The sequence below is a fragment of the Carlito syrichta genome, unplaced genomic scaffold (genome assembly GCF_000164805.1).
Source record: "Carlito syrichta isolate Samal-C Ts95f unplaced genomic scaffold, Tarsius_syrichta-2.0.1 Scaffold308846, whole genome shotgun sequence".
Classification (NCBI taxonomy): domain Eukaryota; kingdom Metazoa; phylum Chordata; class Mammalia; order Primates; family Tarsiidae; genus Carlito; species Carlito syrichta.
The window spans coordinates 450,199-476,332 of record NW_007252942.1 but is presented as its reverse complement, the minus strand read 5'-3'; the positions used below and the strand labels follow the sequence as shown (position 1 = coordinate 476,332).

Here is a 26,134-nt window from a genome sequence, read left to right as displayed (position 1 = left end):
CACATTAACCATTATTTTCTAGAGTGGAATTTATACTTACATTCCACAGTGCTCAATTTAAATATCCATATGAATCCTATTTCCATTTAACTTATCTTGGAAAATTTCAAACATACACAAAAGTAGAAAGAATAAAATGAAACCACCTATACCACTACCCAGCTTCAACATAATTAATTCTTGGTCAAATTTATTTCATCTATACACCTCTCCACTTCCCTGACCCTCAATTATTTTTAAAGGAAATCTCAGATATATCTTTTTATCCATAAATATTTCTTGGGGGTTTTTTTTTGAGTCAGAGTCTCACTCTGTCACCCAGGCTGGAGTGCAGTGGCACAATCACTGCTTTCCACAGCCTTGGCCTCCTGGGCTCAGGTGATCCCTCTGCTTCAGTCTCCCAGATAGCTTAGACTACAGGTGAGCACCACAATGCCCAGCTAAGTTTTTTATTTTTTTGTAGGGGTGAGGTCTTGCTATGTTGCCTAGAATGGTCTTGAACACCTGAGATCAAGCAATCCGTTCTCCTCGGCCTCACAAAGTGCTGGGATTGCAAGTGAGACACTGCGCCCAACCTATCTTTTTACCCATGAATATCTCAAAATGTAGCTCTAAAAGATAAGGACTTAAGTGTCATTTAGAAGTATTTTCTTAAGCCATTTGGAAAGTGAAAATGCTAAGGCATTCTTGAGGAAAACCATTCAAGAAATCAAGAGGGTGAGGGTTGGGAATAAAGGAAGAGAAATTAAAGTAATAGCAGGGCCTTACTTGTAGCATCAAAGCAAAAGAATCGTAGAGTGTCATTTTGTCACTTCAAAGTGAAAACAGTCATTATGTGTTTGAGCCAGCTATTGATAGTGAACTATTTAGAACTAAACTCCTATATGGCTAATATAAACGAGTCATGGTCATAGCAGGAAACAGACTTATGCACAAAAATTTGAGAGTACAATTTAGTCAACTTTCTAATATCCTGTAAATAAAATTTAAAAGTCTAATGTGTATTACTAAAATTAAAAGGTAACACAAAATGTCCTGGTAAGTAATCCTATAGGAACTAGTACACCTAGAGAAGAAGTATGTTAGAATAATTCAATTGATTTATTCTTTGAAATAAGAAAGAATTCCTTTAAAAATACTATATTCTGCTGGGCACAGTGGCTCGCTCCTGTAATACTAGCATTTCGGGAGATAGAGGTGAGAGGAATGCCTGAGCCCAGAAGTTCGAGTCCAGCCTGGGCAACTTGGCAAGACCTCATCTTTACAATCAATCAATCAGTCAATCAAACAAACAAACAAACAAAATAGTGGGCCATGGTGGTATGTGCCTGTAGTTCTGGTTATTTGGAAGGATGAAACAGAAGGATTGCCTGAGTCCAGCAGGTCGAGGCTGCAGTGGCAATGATCATGCCACTGTGCTCTAGCCTGGGCGACAGAGTGAGACTCTGACTCAAAAAAAAAAAAAAAAAGATACATTCCAATGAAACTGAGATCATACTCATGCACTGTAATGCTAGGGATTAGATTTAAATTATACAAAGGATATACATTCAGAGGTCCATTTGTGCATTCAGACTGGAACTCAAGAGAAACACTATCAACACTTCCTGCTTATTGCCCTATTGTTTGAATCTTCCTCCTTGACACTTTGTTAGGTATTATTTTCAGTATTTTAATTATGAAAGACAGTAACATTATTAGAAAATTGTTTACCAGTGTGAAAGCTGTCAGAATAAAAATGAAGTCACTTGTGCTTTTTGGATTTTAAAAAAAACAACAACACTGACAAACAGAGCTGGCAAAGAATAAGAAAGACTTCTTATGCTAGAATATCTGATGATAAAAAGTATCACAAAAGGCTGCCAAAGTCATAACCTTGCATAAAGGCCATCTCAACCTTATATGAAAAGTTCTTCTGCAAGGACATCTGCTCATCAACTGCTTGTCTAATCTTGGACTGACGTCACTGTTGTTACTGATCTTTGTAGCCAAGGATAATCATTTCAAAACAATTATGCAATTCCTCTCACTTTTCTTCCAAAACCTTTGCCTTCCTTTACTCCAAAGGCTAAGGCAGGAGGATTCCTTGAAGCCAGGAGTTCAAGACCACCCTGGACAACATAGTAACACTCCATCTCCAAAAAAAAAGTAAAAACTTAGCTGGGTGTGGTGTCTGGCACCTGGAGTCCCACCTACTCAGGAGACTGAGACGGGAAGATTGCCTAAGTGCAGGAGATTGAGGCTGTAGTTAGCCATAATCTTGCCACTGTATTCCAGCCTGGGAGACAGAACAAGACTGTGAGTCTTTAAAAAACAAAAACAAAAGCTTTTGGTAAACTCCCTGAATAAACACATAGTTTACTATGGTATTTCTATTCTCACTGCAATGCTCTATTCCCAAATAATTATGTTTCCTTTAGGGAGCCTCTCACTCTTATTAAAATTGGCACCAGTTAGTCTTCATACCATTTTTGATGAGTACACAAAAATATAACACAGTTTTGAGCTGGGACTTAACAACCCTAAATCCTCTTCTCATCTTAATGACTGTAGCACCTGGGGCAATATATGTACCTAGTCCAAAAAAATACAGGCAGCATATTCCTGCACACCTGCTGGACAAAAGAAAATGAGTGATAACATGTAAGAGAATTCATTAGTGCTCTTTCAAAGAAAATACCACATAAAACCACAGTATTAGGCATCTTATGGAGATTGAAATTCCTTTAGAGAGATAGAAATTAGCTCAAAGAAGAGAAATTTGCTTCTGTGTATCAAACAAAAAAGAAAGCACTGTTATGTTCTTTAAAAACTGAGTTGCTTTTTGTTTTTTTTTTTTTTGAGTTGGAGTCTCACTCTGTCACCCAGACTGGAGTGCAGTGGCTGCTCCCAACCACTGTAGCCTCGACCTGCTGGGCTCCAGCGATCCTTCCACCTCAGCCTTCCAAGTAGCTGGAACTACAGGCGAGTGTACCACGCCCAGCTAATTTTTTTATTTATTGTAGAGATGAGGTCTCGCCAAGTTGCCCAGGCGGGTCTCGAACCTGCGGGTTCAGGCAATCCACTCACCTCAGCCTCCCAAAGCACGGGATTACAGGCTGAGCCACCGAGCCCGGCTAAAAAAAACGGAGCCTTTTAGGCTGGGCGCAGTGATGCACGTCTGAAATCCCAATACTTTGTGAGGCCAAGGCAAGAGGACTGCCTGAGCTCAGGGGTTCGAGACCAGCCTGGACTACTTGACGAAACCTCGTTTCTACAATAAACCAAAAAATTAGCCAGGTGTGGCAGTGCATGCCTGTAGTTCCAGCTAGTTGGTAGGCTGAGACAGAAGAATCACCTGAGCCCAGCAGGTCAAGGCTGTGGTGGCTGTGAGCAGCATGTCACCTCCAGCTTGGGTGACAGAGTGAGACTCCTACTCAAAACAAAAATTGAGTCTTTCGCAAGGTGCGGAGGCTCATGCCTATAATCCCAGCACTTTGAGAGGCCAAGGTGAAGACTGCTTGAGCCTAGGAGTTTGAAACAAGCCTGGACAACATAGCATGACCCCATCATTACAAAAAACAAAAAATAAAAATTAGCAGGGCATGGTGATGAGTACCTGTAGTCTCAGTCACTTGGGAGACTGAGGTGGAAGGATCACCAAGCCCAGAAGGTCAGGGTTACAGTGAGCTAAAACAGCATCACTGCACTTCAACCTGGGCAAGAGAGCAGAATCCTATGTTTAAAAACAAATAACAAAAGTGTATTATCAGATTTTGTTACACTTTTTTTCTCATCGAAATTATTTATGATGTACAACAAATGAAATCTATTAAATGAAAATGTGGCCAAGATATTATTACCAGTTTACTGCTTCAGGCATTCTAGAAACCCAGAAGTTCTTGCCAGAGTACCAACAAAACAGAATAGAAAAGTTACTGGTTCCTAATCTGAGATCCATTACTTGACTGTCACTAGATGGGTCCACTTGGAATATGTGGATTCTTTGTCTTCTCCCTGCCCTTTTCTCATCATAAAATTATTTTAAAAACCACAGCACATAAATGACACACTGTAAAATCTCTATGTAAAGTATTATTTTACCTCCGGACCTACATGTTACAGATGTACAATAAAGATTAGCATGATTCAAGAATCAGCTATGAAACAAAAAGAGGATTTCAATTTTGTTCAGCTCCACCAAAAAGAGGCCTTTCCTTGGGAGCAATTCCTCTGTTCCAATGGTTCCCAAACCTGGCTACCCAGAATGATGTTTAAGAATCACTGCTTCAGCTGGGCTCGGTGGCTCAGCCTGTAATCCCAGCACTTTGGGAGGCCGAGGCGAATGGACTGCCTGAGCTCGCGAGTTCAAGACCAGCCCGGGCAGTGAGACATCGTTTCTACAATAAATCAAAAATTAGCCGGGTGTGGTAGTGCACCCCTATAGTTCCAGCTACTTGTTAGGCTGAGGTGGAAGGATCGCCAGAGCCCAGCAGGTCGAGGCTGCGGTGGCCGGGAGTGGCCACTGCACTCCAGTCTGGGTGACAGAGTGATACTCCAACTCAAAAAAAAAAAAAAGAATCACTGCTTCTAGCCAGGCTTGGTGGCTCAGCCTGTAATCTCGCACTTTGGGAGGCTGAGGTGAGTGGATTGCCTGAACCCGGGGGTTCGAGACCCGCCTGGGCAACTTAGGGAGACCACATCTCTACAATAAATCAAAAAATTAGCTGGGTGTGCTAGCACGCGCCTGTAGTTCCAGCTACTTCCAAGGTGAGGCGGAAGGATCGCCGGAGCCCAGCAGGTCGAGGCTGCAGTGGCCGGGAGTGGCCACTGCACTCCAATCTGGGCGACAGAGTGAGACTCCAACTCAAAAAAAAAAAAAAAGAATCACTGCTTCTAAAAATATTTTATCTCTGAGATTGAATTCAGTCACCCAAGAGAAATCCTGCAAAGCAGTTACAAATTTCCATTTGAAAATCAGACCCAGAATAGGAAGGGATGAGAAAAGATTATTACCCAGGAAATGATGACAACTTTCCACCTACCCAAGAGTTTGACTACTCTCCAATTCTGGTGACTAATCGACTTATTTTGTGCTATGACAAAAGTTGGTCTTTTGCCTCAGAAGACAATCATCCACAGATATTTCTTATTTTGATCACCCAAACAAGACTGAGATATCTATAAAGTTTACTATCTCAAGAAGCAGAATGAACCAAAACAAACAGATATAAAACACAGACTCCAATACAAAGGGCTACAAAAAAAAAAGGAATCACCAAAAATCAAAAGAATGGTGAGTTCTGTTATGGCAAAAGGTAAGGAAGAACTTTACTAAAAAAAAATTATGATTTCTAATTAATTCACCACGTTTATATCTCCCACATATTAATGATACTTTCATAGTCCACTGATAAAACTTGTCTTTTCTTAAATAAAGACTATTCTAAACACTAAATTGACAAATAGTTAAAATTTCCTTCTTTCACCCAAGAACTTCCCAATCTACCAAGTTTAGAAAAAGACACACCATCTTACTCATATATCCCCTCACTACCTTCCTCTCGCCTCAGCATTTTTCATTTAAAGAAATGTTACCACAATACCATCTCCATAATAACTCCGTCAAAAATATTTAACCTGAATCTAAGCTTGAGAAAACAACCAGACGAAACAAACTATAGGAACATTCTGCAAAACAACTAATCTGGACACTTAAAGCATTATAACATAACAACTACAAAAAGGTTGAAAACTCTTCTAGATTTCAAAGAGCCAAAGAGCCAGGCATGGTGGCTCATGTCTATAATCTATAATCCCAGCACCTTGGGAGGCTGAGGTAGGAGGACTGCTTGAGCCCAGAATTTAAGACCAGCCAAGGTAACACAGCAAGACCTTGTCTCTACAAAAAAGGAAAAGATTAGCTGTATAGATGGCATGCGCCTATAGTCCCAGCTACTCAAGAGGCTGAGGTGGAAGGATCGCCTGAGCCCAGTAGGTCAAGGCTGTGGCGAGCCATGATTGTGCCACTGCACTCTAGTTTGGGTGACAGAATGAGACTCCAATTCAGAAAAAGAAAAAAAGAGACTAAAGAGATATGTCAACTAAACATAATATGCAATTATTCATTAGGAACAAGACCAGAAAAAAAAAAGCTCTAAAATGATATTATTGGGGCAACGGGGGAAATATTAATTTCCCCTTTGTGCCAAATATGTTGTGGTTATAGAAAAATAAACACTTTTTAAGAGACACATACACTGTGCACTGTCAAAATTTTTTCAACTAATTCTCAAATGTTCAGCAAAAACATATGTATGCTTTTGGATATAAGTAGCAAGAGGGAGACAAAACAAATGAGGTAAAAAATTAACAACTGGTCAAACCTGGCAAATGGTATACAGCCTTGCCAGTTTTTTACAAGTCTTGCTGGTTTTCTGATGGTTTTAAATTTTCAAATAATTGAGCAAGAAATGAAATGTTACTCACTAGCTGCTTGACTTTAACTGCCTGTGGAATCCCAGTTGATTGTGAAAGGACAGGACCTGACTGGGCAAGTCTGATCTGGATTGGAGCGCCGATGATGGGCTTGTCAGTTGTGGTCCGAGCAGAAGTAACAACAGGTTTCACAGATGGAAGACATATAGCTGCAGCTGAAGTTTCTCCAAAAGTTACTGTTGGAAGGGCTAGCGTTACAGCTGTTCCAGAGGCAACTGGCTTTTCGGGCTGCAGTGCAACTGCTGTCACTGTGTTTGGTACAGATGTCACAAGTGGTTTTGAAGTCTGAAGCAAAACAGTTCCAGCTGTTGTTCCTCCTGGTACAGCAGCTGGGCCCACAGAATGAAGTGCCACAACTCCAGCTTTTGCTCCCCCTGGACCAACAAGTGGGTTCAGAGTTTGCAGTGACACAGTTCTGGGTGTTGTTGCTCCAGAAACAACAACAGACTTTTCAGACTGGATTGAGGAAACTGTTGATGTAACCACAGGAGAAGTGGCTGTAGCACAGGTAGGAATGACCAACACCTCGCTAGAAGTCTGCTGAACACACTGTTGAATGAAGCTCTGGGAGTTAGGCAGAAGTCGTCGTAAGGCAATCACACTTTTCTAGAAACAGAGGGAAGGAAAGAAAAAACACTGATAACTAAACACAATGCTAAAAAAATACATTGGCTACTAGTAAAATAAAATTTTGTATTTCCTATCCTTACAACATAAAGTCAACCAAAAGTACAGCAAGTATTTCAGCTGAAGACACCTGATAACACTTATTTACATCCTGTCATTAACAAGGATAAAATCAAATGGAAGCCCCAAAGTGCTTTATTTTTCAATATGAAATTACTATGTCTCAGGATTAAACTTGTTCTGTATACCTCAATATCAATTTGGCAATATAAAACATTGTATCACACGTTTCTATAACCATCTAAACCCCACAACAGATCATTAATGACTTCACTGTAAGTTTATTTACACCATAGCAGGACCTAGCTCTTTTTGTTAAATAACTTTCAAACTTTGGATAGAGATAGTCCTTACATCAAAGTAAAATTAATACAAAGGGAATTTTAGGATCTGAAAGAATTTCCTTAGTTGAGTTAGCATATTTTCTAACTGGATTTTAAGTCAATGTCTATCTTTATATCCTACTGAAACAGTGAAGGCAATAAAAACTAAAAACTGGCAGGTTCTATCTTTTCATGTCTGGGATTTTGTTTGTTTTGCATAAGAAAAAAGATACAAAGATAGATAAATAGTAGGTCATCTTCCTGGTTGATGGAAGAGTTCCTTGTTGCTAACTTAAATTTAATCTGCCTACAATAAGTTAGTAACAATGGAAGTAATAAATACATACATACATACATACATACATACATAAAACTGCAGTCCTTAAGAAACAAATATTGCTCCTTTTGTTTTAGTCATAAAAAAAATTGAGTACATTCTCATCTGAAGAGATTTTCAAAAAATATCTATAAAATGGTAACAAAAGGAAGTAAAAAGCAAAAACTCCCTCATAATCTTTTTACAAAATTTTTAAATAGCAGAAAACGAACTGCTTTGGAAATACATGAACAAATAATTTAAGTAAGCTTAAACAAGAAATCTAAGAAAAGGAGAATTCTCAGAAAAACCTAATTGTACAAAAAAAATTAATGAGACGTAAAGAGACAACCATATAAATGTATATCTATATTACCTCCTGCTTACCTTGAATGCCAAATCCCCCATCCCTATGCAAAATCCAAAAGCTCTCAAGGAAAAATTCTCAAGAAAAAAAGAAAAGCATAAGAATGAATAGATTCCTAGAAAGCCAATACAAAGTAAAATGCTTCATGGTAATAATTGGTAACTTAAAGTTAGTGCTATCTAGCAAGTAGAATCAGGTAGCCTAAATTCTGGACCTGTTAGTTTGATCAAAGTATGTCAATTCAAATAGTTTTCTCATCTCTAAAATGGAAAATACTGTATTGTATCACCTAGCATTTAGTCTTAAAAGACTGATATAAAAATTAAGTGTAAATAATGCAAATTAAATATAAAGTATCTAACAATGCATCTGACACACAGTAGGTGGTGACTAACTTTCCTCCTTCTCCACACTGTATCCAAAGAGAATTAAACATACATAAACTCAAGAGAGTTGTCGTTACGATGTATAGCACCTATATATAAAGCTCACAGAACCTTTGCACTGGAAGTGAAAGAACTGTCTATAACTTTTCCAATATTCAGAAAAAGGGCAAGAGTTGTTTCACAAAATAGTACATCACGTTTTTAGAAAAATCTATCCAATCCTAGTTATGGGCTTCCTCTAGAAGTATAAAGGCCAAATCTCTTTCATGTAGATGAGCTTAAAACACACATATATTAGGTATTGTGCTGGTCTTTCAGTCTTCTCTTCCCCAAACCAAGCCTTCTCTGGTAAAAACATTCTCAGTTTCTTTAGCTATACTTCATGTCACATGATGAGGACCTTCCTAATGAATGTGATCACCCTCTCAGAGACAGTTTCCACCATTTTAATTGCCATATGAAAATGTAGCGCTGGCAGGACGTGATGGCTCACGCCTGTAATCTCAGTACTTTGGGAGGCAGAGATGACAGGATAGCCTGAACTCAGGGGTTTGAGACCAGCCTGAGCAACATGGCTAGACTTTGTCTATACAATAAATTAAAAAATCTGCCGGGCATCGTCGCACATGCCTGTGCTTTCAGCTACTTGGAAGGCTGAGGCGGAGGGATCATCTGAGCCCAGTAGCTCAAGGCTGTGGTGGCTGTGAGCGGGTCACTGTACTCCAGCCTGGGTGACTGAGTGAGACTCCAACACCAAAAAAAAAAAAAAAAAAAGGTAGCATCCTATCTTCCTTCCCTGAGTTAACAAAAGGAGTCTTCCATTATGAAGCCTCTTTCACCTCCCCTACACAATTAACCCAATATTTTCTAAAGGTAACTTCTCATTTTATTATTTCAATATTTGAGACAAGTCTTTGTTTCACAATAGCCCTGGGTCTTTAATGATTTAATAAATTTCAATTTGATTCCTTTTCAACCTCTGAATATCTAAAAGAAATATATATTTCTAAAGTCTGCCAAAGCTGGCTCTTTTTATCAAAGTTACTGTTCTCCATCAAAATTGTATTCAACTCAATTAACTGTAGAGAAGAGCATACTTAACAATGTAAATTAATTTTTAAAAAATAATAGTCTTCCCACCAAATTTGGCATCATGTGGTTTATTATTGTAAGGGAATAAGAATCAATAGAAGGTCCTAATTTCTCACACAGACACAAAGTCAAGAAGCTTTGAGCAACACCTCTCTTGCTTTATTGTTCTTTGCCTTATTGTGCTTCATAGATATGCATTCTGTTTAGTTTTGTTTTGTTTTACAAACTGAAAATTTATGGCAACTCTCAACACCATTTTTCCAACAGCAAATGCTCACTTCCTGTCTCTATGTCACATTTTGGTAGTTCTTGCAATATTTCATCTTTCATTATTATGTATCTGTAATATGTTTTGTGTTCAGTGATCTTTGATGCTACTATTATAACTGTTTCCAGATACCAGACCCACAGCTATACATAAGATGAAGAACTCAACAATGAATATTGTGTATATTCTTTCCGCTCCTCTGACTGGCCACTCCCCATCTCTCTCTCTCCCCTCAGGCCTCCCTATTCCCTGAGACACAGTTACATGTATACGTATATGTATATGTATACATATATATATTTTTTTGAGTAGGAGTCTCACTTTGTCACCCAGGCTGAAGTGCAGTGGTACACTCACGGCCACCGCAGCCTCGACCTGCTGGGCTCAGGTGATCCGTCTGTCTCAGCCTTCCAAGTAGCTGGAACCACAGGCACATGTCATCACACCCAGCTAATTTTTTTGATTTATTGTAGAGACCAAGTCTCACCAAGTTGCCCAGACTGGTCTTGAAACCCTAGGCTCAGGCAATCCTCTCACCTCAGTCTCCCAAAATACAGGGATTATAGGCGTGAGCCACTGCATCCAGTCAACACAACAATATTGATATGAGGCCAATTAATAATCTTACAATGCCCTCTAAGTGTTCAAGAGAAAGGAAGAGTCACACATCTTTCATTTTAAGTCAAAAGCTAGAAGTGGTCAAACTTAGTAATGAAGGCATGCCAAAAGTCAAAACAGGTGCAAAGCTAGACTTCTAGTGCCAAACAGCCAGGTTGTGAATGCAAAGGAAAAGTTATTGAGGGAAATTAAAAAGTACTACTCTAGTGAGTACACAAGCAATAAAGTGAAACAGCCTTATTACTGATATGGAGAAAGTTTTAGTGATCTGGATAGAAGATCAAACTAACCAAAACATTCCCTTAAGTCAAAATCTAATCCACAGCAAGGTCCTAACTCTCTTCAATTTTATGAAGGATGAGAGAGGTGAGAAAGCTGCAGACGAATGGAGCTAACAGAGATTGGTTTGTGAGATTTAAGGAAAGAAGCTATCTCCATAACATAAAAGTGCAAAGTGAAACAGCAAGTGCTTATGTAGAAACTGCACATGTAAGAATAAACACACAAGCCGGGCTCGGTGGCCCAGCCTGTAATCCCAGTGCTTTGGGAGCCTGAGGCGAGTTGAGCCGGCGGGTTCGAGACCCGCCTGGGCAACTTGGCGAGACCTCATCTCTACAATAAATCAAAAAAATTCAGCCGGGCGTGGTAGCGCCTGCCTGTAGTTCCGCTACTCAGAAGGCTGAGGCGGAAGGATTGCCAGAGCCCAGCAGGTCGAGGCTGCAGTGGCCGGGAGCGGCCACTGCACTCCAGTCTGGGTGAGAGTGAGACTCCAACTCAAAAAAAATTTAAAAAATTTAAAAAGAGTAAATACACATTAAAAAAAAAAAAAAATTACAAAAAAACCCCAGAAACTGAAGCAAGTTATCCAGAAGCTCTAGCTAAGATCATTGACGGAGGTGGCCACACTAAACAATAGATTTTCAATGGAGACAAAAGAGTTTTCTATTGAAAAAAGATGCCATCTAGGACTTTCCTAGTTTTTCATAGAAGGGAAGTCAATGCCTGGCTTCAAAGTTTCAAAGAACAGCCTGACTCTCTTGTTAGGGGATAATGTAGTGAGGACTTTAAGTTGAAGCCAATGCTCACCTACAACTCTGAAAATTCTAGGACCCTTAAAAAGTATCCTAACTCAACTCTGCTTGTGCTTTAGCAATGAAAAAAACCAAGCCTGGATGACAGCATATCTGTTTACAACACAGTTTATTGAGTATTTTAACCTCACTGTTGAGACCTACTCAGAAAAAAAGATCCCTTTCAAACTATTACTGCTCATTGACAGTGTACCTGGTCACCCAAGAGCTCTGATGGAGATGTTCAAAAAAGATTAATGTTGTTCTATGTCAACTGATATAACATCCATTCTGCAACCATGGATCAGGGAATAATTTGTAATTTCAAGTCTTATTATTTCAGAAACACATTTCACAAAGACTATAGTTAGCTGGGTGCAGTGGCTCATGCCTGTAATCCCAGCACTATGGGAGGAGGAGACAAAAGGATTGTCTGAGTCCAGAGGTTCAAGATCAGCCTGGGCAACTTGGTAAGACCTCATCTTTACAATAAATCAAAAAAATTAGCTGGATGCGGTGATGCATGCCTGTAGTTTCAGCTACTTGGGAGGCTGAGGCAGAAGGATTGCCTGAGCCCAGCAGTTCAAGACTACAGTGGCTGTGAGCATGCCACTGCACTCTAGCCTGGGCAACAGAGTGAGACTCATTCAAAAAAAAAAAAAACTACAGTTGCCATAGAGAGTAATTCCTCTATTGGATCTAGACAGAGTAAATTGAAAGCCTTCTGGAAAAGATTCACCATTCACCATTCTACAAGCCATTAAGAATATTTGTGACTCATGGGAAGAGGTCAAAACATCAACATTAACAGCAGTTTGCAAGAAGTTGATTCCAACTCTCATGAATGACTTTGAGGGGTTCAAGACTTCAGTGAAGGAAGTAAATGCAGATGTGGTGGAAATAGCAAGAAAACTAGAATTAGAAGGAGTCTGAAGGTGTGACTGAATTGTTGCAATCTCATGATAAAAGTTGAATGGGAATGAAGAGTTGCTTCTTATGGATGAATATAGAATGTGGTTTCTTGAGATGAACTCTACTCCTGGTGAAGACGCTATGAATGTTGCTAAATGACAACAAAAGATTTAGAATATATTGGTACAAGAATAGGCATACAGACCAATGGAGTAGGATAGAGGTTCCAGAAGCAAAGTCTCAATTTCTCAACCAACTCATCTTTGACAAAACCTCCAGCAACAACCACTGGGGAGAGGAGAACCCATTCAGTAAATGGTGCTGGGAAAACTGTCTGATCACATGCAGAAGATTGAAACAAGACCCCCTACATATCACCATACACAAAAATTAACTCTAAATCGATCAAGGACCTAAGTGTAAAACCTCAAACTATAAGAATCTTAGAAAATGCAGAAGACACTCTTATGGAAATTGGAACAGGCAACCAATTCCTGATCATAAACCCAAGTGATAAGATAGACATAAGAGGTAAGATAGACAAGTGGGACCTCATCAAACTGACAAACTTCTGCAAAGCAAAAGAAACCATCAAGAGAGTGGGCAGACAACCTACAAAATGGGAAAAATTTTTTGCCAACTGAATATCTGGCAAAGGCCTAATACCCAGGATCTACAATGAACTCAAATGTGTCGAAAGGAAAAAAACAAACAGTCCCATTAAAAAGTAGACAAAAGGCTAGATTCAGTGGCTCAGCCTGTAAACCCAGCACTCTGGAAGGCTGAGGTGAGTGGATTGCCTGGGCCCGTGGGTTCGAGACCAGCCCAGGCAATTTGGTGAGACCTCGTCTCTCCAATAAAAAAATTTTTTAAATATTAGCCAGGCATGGTAGTGTGCACCTGTAGTTCCAGTCACTTGGAAGGCTGAGACACAGAAGGATCGCCAGAGCCCAGCAGGTTGAAGCTGGGGTGACCATGAGTGTGCCACTGCACTCCAGTCTGGGCAACAGAGTGAGACTCCAACTCAAAAAAAAAAGTAGGCAAAAGACATGAATAGGCCGGGCTCGGTGGCTCAGCCTGTAATACCATGCCTTGGGAGGCAGAGGTGAGTGAATTGCCTGAGACCACGGGTTTGAGACCCGCCTGGGCAACTTGGCAAGACCTCATCTCCACAATAAATAAAAAAAAATTAGTCAGGCGTGGTAGCATGCGCCTGTAGCTCCAGCTACTCGGAAGGCTAAGGAAGAATGATCACCGGAGTCCAGCAGGTGGACTCCGCCTCACACATCATCAGAAATGCAAACCAAAACCACACTGAGATACCACCTGACCCCAGTAAGAATGGCCATCATTAATCAAACAACAACAGATGTTGGCAAGGATGTGGAGAAAAAGGAACGCTTCCACACTGCTAGTGGGAATGCAAACTAGTGCAACCTCTCTGGAAGATAGTGTGGCAAATTCTGAAAGAACTAGAAATTGACCTTCCATATGAGCCAGCAATCCCCTTATTGGGAATATACCCGGAGGAACTCAAGTCATTCTACCATAAAGATACCTGCACACGCATGCTTGCCACAGCTCTATTCACAATAGCAAAAACATGAACTCAACCATACTGCCCATCGAAGCTGGACTGGAAAAAAAAAATGTGGTACATATACACAATGGAATATTATGCAGCCATATGAAAGAACAAACATACGGAATTCACAGCAACTTGAATGGATTTAGAGTCGATCATACTCAGTGATCTACCACAGAAACAAACAACAGAGTACCAAATGTTCTCAACTTACCAGCGAACCTTGAACAATTATCATAATACTGTAAGAAAGAAATTGGCAGTAGTGGGTAACTCCCAAGGGAGAGGGGGTAGGATTGGCAGTTGAAGGAAATTGCCAGGGGAGGGAGGGGCACACCTCATCAACAAGGGTACCTGCATAATGAACAGTTGTATACCTAACCCTGAATTGTACCCCACATCTTTAAAGTTTAAAAAAACTTTAAAAAAAAGATTTAGAATATGACATCAACTTTCTTGATAAAGCAGCAGCAGGGTATGAGAAGACAGACTCAAATTTTGAAAGACATTCTACTGTGGATAAAATGCTATCACACAGCACTACATGCTACAGAGAAATTTTTCATAAAAGGAAGAATAACTGATGCCACAAACTTCACCAGTATCTTATTTTAAGAAATTGCAGCCGGGTTCGGTGGCTTAGCCTGTAATCCCGCGCTTTGGGAGGCTGAGGTGAGTGGACTGCCTGAGCCGGCAGGTTCGAGACCCGCCTGGGCAACTGGGTGAGACCTCATCTCTACAATAAATCCAAAAAAAAAAAAAACATTAGCTGGGCGTGGTAGCACACACCTGTAGGACTAGCTACTGGAATGCTGAGGCAGAAGGATCACCGGAGCTCAGCAGGTCGAGGCTGCGGTGGACGGAAGCGGCCCCTGCACTCCAGTCTGGGTGACAGAGTGAGACTTTAACTTAAAAAAAAAAAAAAAAAAAAGAGAGAGATTGCCATTGCCACCCCAATCTTTGGCAACCAATCTTTGGCCCCAATCAGTGATCACAGTGATGACTCTAATCCACTGCCATCAACATCAAGGCAAGACTCTCCACCGTCAAAAAAATTACAACCCACTGAAGGTTTGGATGATTGCTAGCATCTTTCAGCAATAAACTATTTTTTAATTAAGGTGTATACTTTTTATTTTTAGATATAATGCTATTGTATACCCAACAGCTATAGTAGAGTATAAATGTAACTTTTATATGCACTGGGAAAACTAAAATTTATGTGACTCTCTATTGGGATATTACCTTTATCGTGGCAGTCTAGAACCAAACCCACAGTATCTCCAAGGTATGCCTGTATATTCCTATATAAGCATTAAGCAATACAATCACTAAATTACATTCATGAACAAAGTGTTACTTTTGTTTTTTCAAAGTGTTCACATGAAAAGAACACTATGAATGTGCTTTATAGCTTATGAAAGCACTGAGGTTTCTCCACATTGTTAGTATCATTATCACCTTTAATTGCTGTTATATTAAAACATTCAGGTTTTCAATTATTTTTGAGTAATCGAATCCAAATCATTTCCTCTAAGCAACCCATAACTCTACCTTAAGGAAAGGAATGAGGTGAGGCTGAGGTGAAGACTTGAGTTCAACATAGAGTTTCCTGGTAAATTCTTCTGCTTCAATTTTTGCATCCTGATGGGAGAAAGAAAGTAAACTATTTTAGGTCTACAAATATTCTAAAAGAGGCAAAGTATATAATTTCATGATTGTAGACATAGTAAGCTTTTCACAAGTGATAAAGTACATCATTAAATAGAGGAATTTTCCATGTCATCTGGGAAATAACTAAACATAAATGACAGAGATATTTATTCATAAAGAATACAATGAAGGGATGATCAGGTTTTTTTTTTAAAAGATACCAGTAAGCAAAGTAAGAGAAGAGCTGACTGGCTGAATAATGCTACATTACTACAGTCTGTTAAGAACAATTAAGAAATGAAAACACAGGAGTCCTAAGTGTCTTAGGGTGGGGAATAGGAATTTAATTGGTTTGGGTTGTTTTCCCTTTTTCAATTTTTAAATTACCTTAACAAAGCTAAGACTGTATTTTTCGAATGCCATTGCAAATCCATAATAGCAGTTCCAGAGAACTGAGGAAAACTTACATAACTGCTTTGCACTCTTAAGCATTTCAAAAGTCTGTGAGGTCTAAATCACGTTTACGTTAATACTAAGATTGTTGCCGAGCGTGGTGGCTCAAGCCTATAATCCCAGCACTTTGGGAAAACAGGGTGAGAGGACTGCCTGAGTTCAGGGGTTCAAGACCAGCCTGAGCAACTTGATGAGACCTCATCTCTACAAATAAAAAAATTAGCTGGGCACGGTGGCACGTGCCTGTAATTCTAGTTACTTGGAAGGCTGAGGTGGAAGGATCACCTGAGCCCAGTGGCCATGAGTGTGCCACTGCACTCCAGCCTGGGTGACAGAGTGAGACTCCAACTCAAAAAAACAAAAACAAACAAAAAAATACTAAGATTATTTTCACTAGGTTGAGATTTGCACAGATGGTACAAAAGCAAGAGCAGGTAAAACTACTGGTACAAGAGGCAATGGCAAGCCGGGCTCGATGGCTCAGCCTGTAATCCCGCACTTTGGGAGACGGAGGTGAGTGAATTGCCTGAGCCCACAGGTTCGAGACCCACCTGGGCAACTTGGCAAGACCTCATCTCTACAATAAATCAAAAACTAGCCAGGTGTGGTAGCGTGTGCCTGTGGTTTCAGCTACTTGGAAGGCTGAGGTGGAAGGATCGCCAGAGCCCAACAGGTGGAGGCTGCAGTGGCAGGGAGCGGCCACTGCACTCCAGTCTGGGCGACAGAGTGAGACTCCAACTCAAAAAAAAAAAGAGGCAGTGGCAAAGTGAAATAGTCATCATCATATTCTACATTGCTACACACCTGCAGTTAAAAAGAAGAAAAATAGAGCCAGCTTCACTTTAAAATTTCCATGATGAAGCAGTAAAAGTTAATTTTACTAAATCTCAATGCTTCAATAGACATCTCTTTTATACTGTGTATAACGAATTGGGAACCCCAGCAGGGTACAGTGGCTCACAACTATAATCCTAGCAATTTGGGAGGCCAAGGCGGGCACACTGTTTGAGCCCAGGAGTTTGAGAGCAGCCTGGGTAACACAGAGAAACTTTATCTCTACAAAAATAAATGAATGAATGAATAAGTCCGGTGCCTTGATATACGCCTGTAGTTCCAGATATTCAGGATGCTGAGGTGGAAGGATCACCTAAACCCAGGAGGTCAAGGCTGTGGTGAGCCATGATCATCACGATCATGTTACTGCACTCCAGTCTGGGCAAAAGAGCAAGACCCCGACTCCAAAAAGGTGGGAACTCCACTTAAAGCACTTCTGCTGTATACCAAAATAAGATGATCAGGGAAAAGCACTTTATGACTGAGTCTACTGGAAAGGAGGACAAAGCAACGGTGGTTATTCAGACTTGGGTATTTGGTAAACATCTTCTCAAAAGCAAACTAAGTCTGTAATGGTAAGGAAAGTAACTGATAGTATTTGCTGCTAATGATAAAAATTAGGGGCTCTCAAACCAAAATTAGAATTTTGTAAAGTTTATAATCACTATTCTAAACTTGATAACTTGTACTTAAAGAATTTTCTAATAATACTGTTGTTGAAATTAACAAGTAAGTTATTTTGCTGTCTTAACCCTTTGCACTCAGATGTCCTCTCAGAGGTGACATTGTAAATCTAGCCAACCACTTGGATATTCCCTCTCAGGGAACATAAAGAGATTGCTGGTGATTATACAGGACAAACTTATTCAAGTGCAAATTTTTCAAAAATGTATGTTTCCTTGAAATTTTCCACTTAAATTGCACAAAAAAGCAGATAAAGACATGGAATAGATATTGAGATATGATCAATCAGTTGAGAAGTGGTTTTCATGAATCACAAGTGCATTCTTCCACATTGTCTTCGAACAACAGGTTGGACAATAAATTATCTATTATTAATGTAGAAGGAAGAAAATGAGACTGCATTGTCTGCTCGAATAAAAAAACACTAGGTGGAAGACGTCAAACAAATTACTACTGCACAGCATTTATCAAGGAACCTGCAATGCATGCCGGTGACTGTTTCACACGTTACTACATGTTAGAAAACTATAAAATTTTAATCTTTTTGACACAAATAAATTCAATGTCCAAAATTCCATTATAAGTCAAATATCATTACAATAAAATAATTGGTTCCAATGCCATATTATTTAATATGAAGTGATTAGTTTTTTACTATTTCAAAAAAGTACAGTCAAGTTGCTGGCTGGTGATCCATGAGACGTCTCCAAATGCAAAGAGTTAAATAACAAATCTGGAAACATTGGAAGATCTGCATAACTCAGTGAACCAGTGTTTTCCAAATAACCAACGAATGCCATTATAAAAATCATACATGGATAAAAGATTAACTCAGACTGCAAGACAAACTACTAGACTCTAAAGAATATCCACAATGATCTGGAGAAAAGCTATTAAAATACTCACTATTCCAATTACTTCTCAGTACAAAACTAGATATTCTCCAAATACTCCCAACAAAATAACATATCACAAAACAGATTAAATGAGGAAGCAAACATGAGAAGCCAGGTGTTTTCTATTAAGTCAGACATAAAAGAGATTTGCAAAAAATGTAAAGCAATGCCACTCTTCTCACTTAATTTTGTTGCTGTTGTTTTGAAAACTATTGTTTTCATTTAAATGTTATTTCTGTTACTATGTAATAGGTTTGTTATTTTTAAGTAAATAAAAAATGTTTTATCTCTCAGTTTTAATTTCAATCCCACTACAACAAAATACCTTGGGGATTCCTCAATCTTTAAGAAAATAAAAGTAATCTGAGACTAAATGTTTGAGAACTTATGTTTGCTGTTCTAAGGTAAATAGATTTTAAAACTGAAAAGATCTTTGATTAATTCCTTACCGCTCCTATCTGTCCACTCAGCAAGATACCACCACACAGCAACATGAACACCACTGTGAGACACTGATATACCAAGGTTGTAAAACCTTACCAAACTGTTTGTACAGTGCTGCAAATGTAGGTGCACAGTGGAAAGTTCATGAACTTAATTGTCAGATTGCATACATTTAAAATAAACTTCAGGCTGGGCACAGTGGCTCACACCTGTAATCCTAGAACTGTAGGAAGCTGAGGCAGGAGAATCGCTTGAGGCCAAGAGCTCAAGACTAGCCTGGGCAACACAGCAAGACCTCATTCCTATATATAAATAAATAAAAATAATAAAAATAAACTTCATGAAAAAATATATATTTTCATTTAAAACATGTTCTATGGGTCCTTATAGAACTTGCCAGATTTTACAGTACTACTTACCAAAAGTTGTTCCACCAGTTTCTTCACATTCTGCCCCATTTCTGGGGATTGTGATCCACTACATGCTAGTTTTATTAACATTGCAAGGAAGTTCTTACATTTCTTCACATTTTCTATCATTGTCTAAATACGGAAATGTAGATATAAACAAACAAAAATGTTAGTGAGGAAAGAATTCAAGAAAATGTGTAAGGAACTATATTTCTATAAGGTTCTAATGTGAGCTTACTGGAGAAAGATCAGTCTGAGCAGCTGCTGCATTCTCTGCAGTAAGATTGGGCTCATTCGCGGAGGTGGATGATGTTCCCAAACTTGAAGGCTTCAGGGAAGTTACAGCATTTGACGGCTTTACAGGAGTAACTGTGATGACATTGGTTGGCACAGCCACAGACTGAAACGAAAGACAATGCACAGTTAGATGTGCATTACTATGATACATTAGTGGGTGTCTCATTTCACACTTAACAAACCACAAATTCATTTTGACAACTTTGCTTTAAGTTTTGCCCAATGAGCCTAAGACGATGTAACACAGTTATGGGAACTCTGGAGTCTAGCAGGCCTGAGTTTCATTTTCACCTATCTAGTTCACTGCCACCTACCAAGTACTGACTGCAGGCAAGTTAATTAATCCTGTTAATCCTCTCATTCCTATCTGTAAGAAACAAAGATAGCAATGGCACCTACTGTCCTAGGGTTGTTTGTGAAAAATAGTGCCAAGCATAGAACTCCACAAAAAAATACTATTAATACTTCAAAAAGTATTTGAAATAGGAAATCCTTATAAAAAAATACAGAAAATTCTGCTTTTTCTTAAGTATAAAGCAGACCAATTAACTGATTAATTCATATTCAAGTAAACTGTTTTTATGTAGACCATTAGAGTAAACATAAAGAATATCACAAAATGTGCTATCATAATTCACTTTGAAAAGGATGTCAGTTGTTCTTCTACCCTCTAACAAAATGAGGTGTGACTCTACCACCATCTGCAGGACAAAAAGCTTACTACAAAAAAACCACAAGTCAGGGAGTAATTTAGAAAACCACATTGAGATAAAGCCACAATCCCGTTTTAAAGACAAACACTAAATGTTACAGGATACAAGAAAAGTTAGGGGAGAGGGGCAGACCCAGTGACACACACCTATAATCCCAGCACTCTGAGAGGTCATGGCAGAAAGACCACATGAGGCCAGGAATTCAAGACCAGCCTAGGCAACACAGCAAGACCTCATCACTAAAAAAATCAAAAAATTAGCTGGGTGTGGTGGGGCATGAGTATGGTCCAAGCTGCTCAGGAGGCTGAGGTGGGAGGATTATTTGAACCCAGAAGGTCGAGGCTGCAGTGAGCCATGATTGTGCCACTGCATCCAATCTGGGTGAGAGTAAGACCCTGAATCAAAAAAAAAAAAAAAAAGCTTTTTTTTTTGTTGTCTTTTTTTTGAGTTGGAGTCTCACTCTGTCACCCAGGCTGCAGTGTAGTGGCGCTACCACAACCTCAACCTGTTGGGCTCAGAGGATTCTTCCACTTCAGCCTTCCAAGTAGCTGGAACTACAGGCATGCACCACCACACCTAGCTAATTTTTTGATTTACTGTAGAGATGAGGTCTTAGCAAGTTGCTCAGGTTGGTCTCAAACCCCTGGGCTCAGGTAATCCTCCCCTCTGCCTCCCAGAGTGCTAGGATTACAGGTGTGAGCCGCCACGCCCAGTCAAGGAGTCTATCTTACAATCAACCATGAATTCTCTGGACTACCACACTTAAGAAAGGATTATCTGGAATTTTAGCAGGTGGTTAAAATTGTCTTTGAGGAGGAGCTCCTCAAGGGAGAACTCTTCCCCTCCCTTATGAAGCAAAATAAGGCAAAAAGAAATGTGAGCTTAGAAAAGGTGTCCCGTTGCTTGCGAGTAGAGGGAGCATTACGGTTTTCTACTTTCCTTGTCAGCATTTTATTCTGTCTCCAGGACAAAGATATCTTTTATATAATACTTTCCAATATAGCTACTATCTGTACCTTACCATATAAATGCATCCTTCATGCCAACTGTACTTCTTAAGGGGCAAGGAGAGGTGCATCATCTCAGTCTTGCTCCATCTCCTTAATCTCATTTCAGTGTTGGATAGACCCTCTTAAATGCAATCAGTGTTGGATAGACCCTCTTAAATGCCATCATAACTCTGCCTTTGACTTGCTATTCTAGACCAGTCAATGGTATTTCCATGTTTTGCAAGACTGCATGGGTACGGACTAGCCATGTCTTGGGAAACAAAAAAGGGCTGGAGTACATATAAAATAAATGTATAAAGTCTGTTATATAGAGAGCCAATGAATTATACACAAATTTAGCATTTCAAAGAGGGTCATTTCTACACTTGTCTGTCTGAAAGAACAATCACTTTAGGTTTGTTCATATTCAATGAGAAATACTAATTCTAAATCAAATTATTTGCATATTAGATTCCAATCTAACAATCAGCCAAACCATATCTTCATCATCAAATACAACATAAAGGTGAACACAAAATTTCGAACAAGTTATTACATTATATTTATTAGACTGAGCCATTTTTAAAACCATTTTAAACAAACATAGATACCTATTAGTATAAAAATACTTTTAAAATTTCTTAATACATAAGAAATTTTGTTTCTTTACAGTCAATTAAGTACAAAGAATTCTATTTTCTCATATTTCCAAGAAGTATCCAAAACTGAGATTGCTTTATCTCTCAAAGCAAAACCAGATATTATTAGCTTCATTCTTTGATCATTTGCACTTCTCTAGACTACCACTAAGGAGTAACCCAGCTTAAAATATGCATCAACCAAAATTAAGAAAAAAAAATGAGCTGGACATAGTGGCTCGCTCCTGTAATCTCAGCACTTTGGGAAGTGGAGGCAAGAGGACTGCCTGAGCCCAGGGGATCAAGACCAGCTGGGCAACCTGGCAAGATCTCATCTCTACAATAAATCAAAAACTTAGGCAGGCATGGTGGCGCACGCCTGTAGTTCCAGTTACTTGGAAGGCTGAGGCAGAAGGATCACCTGAGCCTGGCAGATCAGGCAGATCGAGGCTGCAATAGCCATGCTCATGCCACTGCATTCCAGTCTGGGCAACAGAGACTCTGACAAAAAAAAAAAAAAAAAAACCCACAGTCCACAACCAGTGATAGATACATATACGGGAAAATAATCCAAGGAAAAAACTAAGCAACCCAGATATACCATTTCAGATCAACTATATGTAGAGAATCTTTTTTCATATGGTAATATATCATTTATTTATTAACAAATTAGGTAACAAGACTGGTAGTAGAGCTAATAACTACCATAATTCCAATATGGTAATTAGCATGCATAACATTTCAAGATAACTACAACATGAGGAAATAGAAAAATATCAATGACTTCTGTTGTCAGAGAGTTACAGATACTAACTAATACAAAGTAGTACTCCATGGCTCCCTGGTTTGAAGCCTATATTTGTAGTCGAAATAAATTCTAAGTTTTAGTTTGAGCTTAATAAAGATTTTTTTCCTCATCTGAATTCAGACTCCAGGTTAAGAACTCCTGGATATCCTTTTTATAAAAACTACAAATATAATTAGTGTTCATCGACTGTGATTACTAACTCAGTGAAGACAAGCTTTCACTTTCTAGAACACTTAAGACTTTAATGAATCTTCACAGAGCACAGAAATAGAATCAGGGCTGTAGATGGCAAGGGAAAGATTAAAGTCCATGGATGTAGAATCCCTGATACACTCTGAGAAGTAACATCCAACAAATTCATTTTACCACTAAACCAGCTCCCAGAAGGGCCCTGAAGAAAGATGAGTGTAGTGGAGTCCTTTCCATTATCCCAGCAAAACACAGTTTGCTCTCTGTGTCCTGAAAGCCTATAATGTACAAATGGCATTCTTAAGTATCTAGGATTATGTTGCTAAGTAATGTCTTCTCTCTACAATTTTTTTTTTAACCTGTGGCATTATGTATGTACTGAAGCTTTAGAAAACCCATCCAATGAAAGAACTGATACACTCAAAACACTGCTGGTCTCAAGCATTTAAACCTCTTCATAAAACAATATGATGATAGATATCAATAGGCCTAAATCCATACTCTTAGGCCCAATAATCTCCTTATCCTCTTTTATCCTAAGGGAAAAAAACTAGTTTAAGATCATTGGTACAGAGGTCATTAAGAACAGAGTTCTCAGAGTCAGATACACAAACCTAGGCTCAAATTCCCACTTTGCCACATTATTACCAGAAACCAAGCAAGTTTTTTTATCCTCTCTAAGTCTATTTTTTTTACATACAAAATGGAGATACTTTCTTATTGTTAGGTTAAAATATATATCCCAGTGGACCTCCAAAATGTTAAGTCAGATCCCTGGGGAGGGGTTGTACGATACAGTAACACATGAAAGATGTAAAGAATTGCACAGAAGTTAGACTGGAAAATATAATTTATTTAGAAAGCAAATGAGAGAGAGAGAGAGAAAGAGGTACACCTCCCCAAGGTAGGAGAGGGGGCCAAAGCTTAGGAAACATGGCCGTGGCCATAGCTCAAAGATGGGATCCACTGGTTGTATTACATATGGCTTGACCCAAAAACTGCCAGCCTAGTAAAGTATTAGAACAGGTGAAGTACAAACTCAGAAGCAGTATACTTCATCTTCCAAGATGCAGCATACTCACTGAATCAAAAATTTCTGTGTGATACTATGTCCCCAGCAGGGACAAAAATACACAGACTGGGGAATCAAGGAGAAACAGCATGAATCATCATGAACCCACTTATCATCACTCCCAAAAACTCACTGGAGGACTTTGTGCTTCCCATTGCTGACCACAGTGAGCACACTTACACCACTGGACAGAGCAAGAGTCCTTTAAACTAGACACTATAGCTGCTCTGTCACTTCTAGTTCCTGTGTCCAGGGACCAGCAGTAAAGAAAGTTATCTTGCAAGGATAACTCCAATTATCTGGAGAAACAGAGTTGTTATTATATAATGAGGCAAAGAGGACTACGTGTGGTGAAACTAGGTGATTCACTTTAATGCTTCCTGCTATTTCCTTGCCCAATTGTGATGATAAATGGACAAGTGCAGCATTCACAGCCTTAAAAAGTATGGTGATTAGGACCTCCAATCCCTCAGGGATGAGGGTCTGGTCATGTTACCAGTTACCAAGCTACCAAGACCAATACAGCTAGCAATCAAGGGTGAGGGGAATCTAGATCTCACTAGTGGAGGAGGGAGATAATTAATATCAGCTGCAACCTGAGACCAGCTGTAGCACCAAGGTCTGTAGTTCATCCTATTAACCGTCTCTTTTTTGTTTGCCCCCAAAAGAAGCCCATTAGAATCTAAGAACAGTTGATCTCCAGCATGTCTGAGGAAGTAGATCCCAGTGATGTAAGGGGTAGACTGTGATGAACCATCACAAGTAATGATCTGTATAGTCCCAGGTAGCACTGGGATTGCTAATACACAGCCTCCAGTTGTCAGTTCTATCAGAGAATCACATTGCCCAAATGAATAACTTTTCCCGGACAGTCCACATCCCATGACTGATCACAGAGTGGGAATTAAGGCCCAGCTGGCCATTGCCCAATGGGACAATGCTGGCAAGCCATCATGTTCCAAAGTTCTCCACTAGGTTGGCTGAGGCTTTATTGGGCCTGCATTTAATTCAAACTCTTACTTACTCGACTTCCCTTCCACAGGTATTAATCCCTAAATATCTCATACTCCAAAATTTTATCTCAGCACTTGCTTCGAGATACTACAACACATGACTATTAGAAGGATTTACATCGATTCAGTACATTTAAGTAAAACTGATATTCTAAGAAAATACACCATGTTTATCTTGTTTCCCTACCTCCAACAGTTCCTAGTTTGATAAGTGTCATCATGCATCACTGAATTGCTCTCTTCAATGTCACAGTTAGCAACTTATACATCTGGCAGGAAATAGCTAAATAATAAAGATAAGAGAATAACCAGTCTACAAACGGTCACAAGTAAGTCACAACTTACTTGTACTGAGGAAGGCTTCGGAACAGTAGTTACCACAGTAGTTCCTACTTGTGCCAATTTCTCAACAGGTGCCACTGACACTTTCTTGATTGATTGTGAGCTAGAATTCTTGGGAGTGAGGGGAACAACATAACACAAAGTCATTGGTATTAGTAATTTAGAATCAAGCAGTACTATGGCTAACATTAAAACACTTTACCATAACAAACTTATTTGTTGTAACTGGTTTGACAACCTTATGGGTTTTATACACATTCTGTACTATAAACCTAACTGGTCAACTGGCCAGTTGACACATATTTCATAATTTTTTAAGTAGGAGTTTCACTCTGTCACCCAGGCTGGAGTGCAGTGACACACTTACGGCCACTATAGCCTCAACCTGTGGGCTCAGGTGATCCTTCCACCTCAGCCTTCCAAATATCTGGAAGCACACAGGTGCACGCCATCACACCTGGCTACTTTTTAGATTTATTGTAAAGACGAGGTCTCACCAAGTTGCCCAGGCAATCCTTTCACTTCTGCATCCCAAAGTGCTGGAATTACAGGTGTGAGTCACTGTGTCGGGCCTTATTTTATATTTCTTTTTTTTTTT

At 39.4% G+C, this 26,134-nt stretch overlaps 1 protein-coding gene across 1 annotated transcript in view; it reads right to left on the bottom strand.

Moving 5' to 3' along the window:
• Nucleotides 1–26,134, bottom strand: part of TAF4B (TATA-box binding protein associated factor 4b) — a 150,420-nt gene that overhangs the window by 111,202 nt on the left and 13,084 nt on the right. The window contains exons 4-8 of the mRNA XM_008066117.2: nucleotides 25,540–25,647; nucleotides 19,714–19,875; nucleotides 19,485–19,607; nucleotides 15,656–15,745; nucleotides 6,469–7,083 (exon numbers count right to left, since the gene is read on the bottom strand). Coding sequence (XP_008064308.2) covers nucleotides 6,469–7,083; nucleotides 15,656–15,745; nucleotides 19,485–19,607; nucleotides 19,714–19,875; nucleotides 25,540–25,647 — 1,098 coding nt within the window. The remainder of the gene's footprint in view (nucleotides 1–6,468; nucleotides 7,084–15,655; nucleotides 15,746–19,484; nucleotides 19,608–19,713; nucleotides 19,876–25,539; nucleotides 25,648–26,134) is intronic.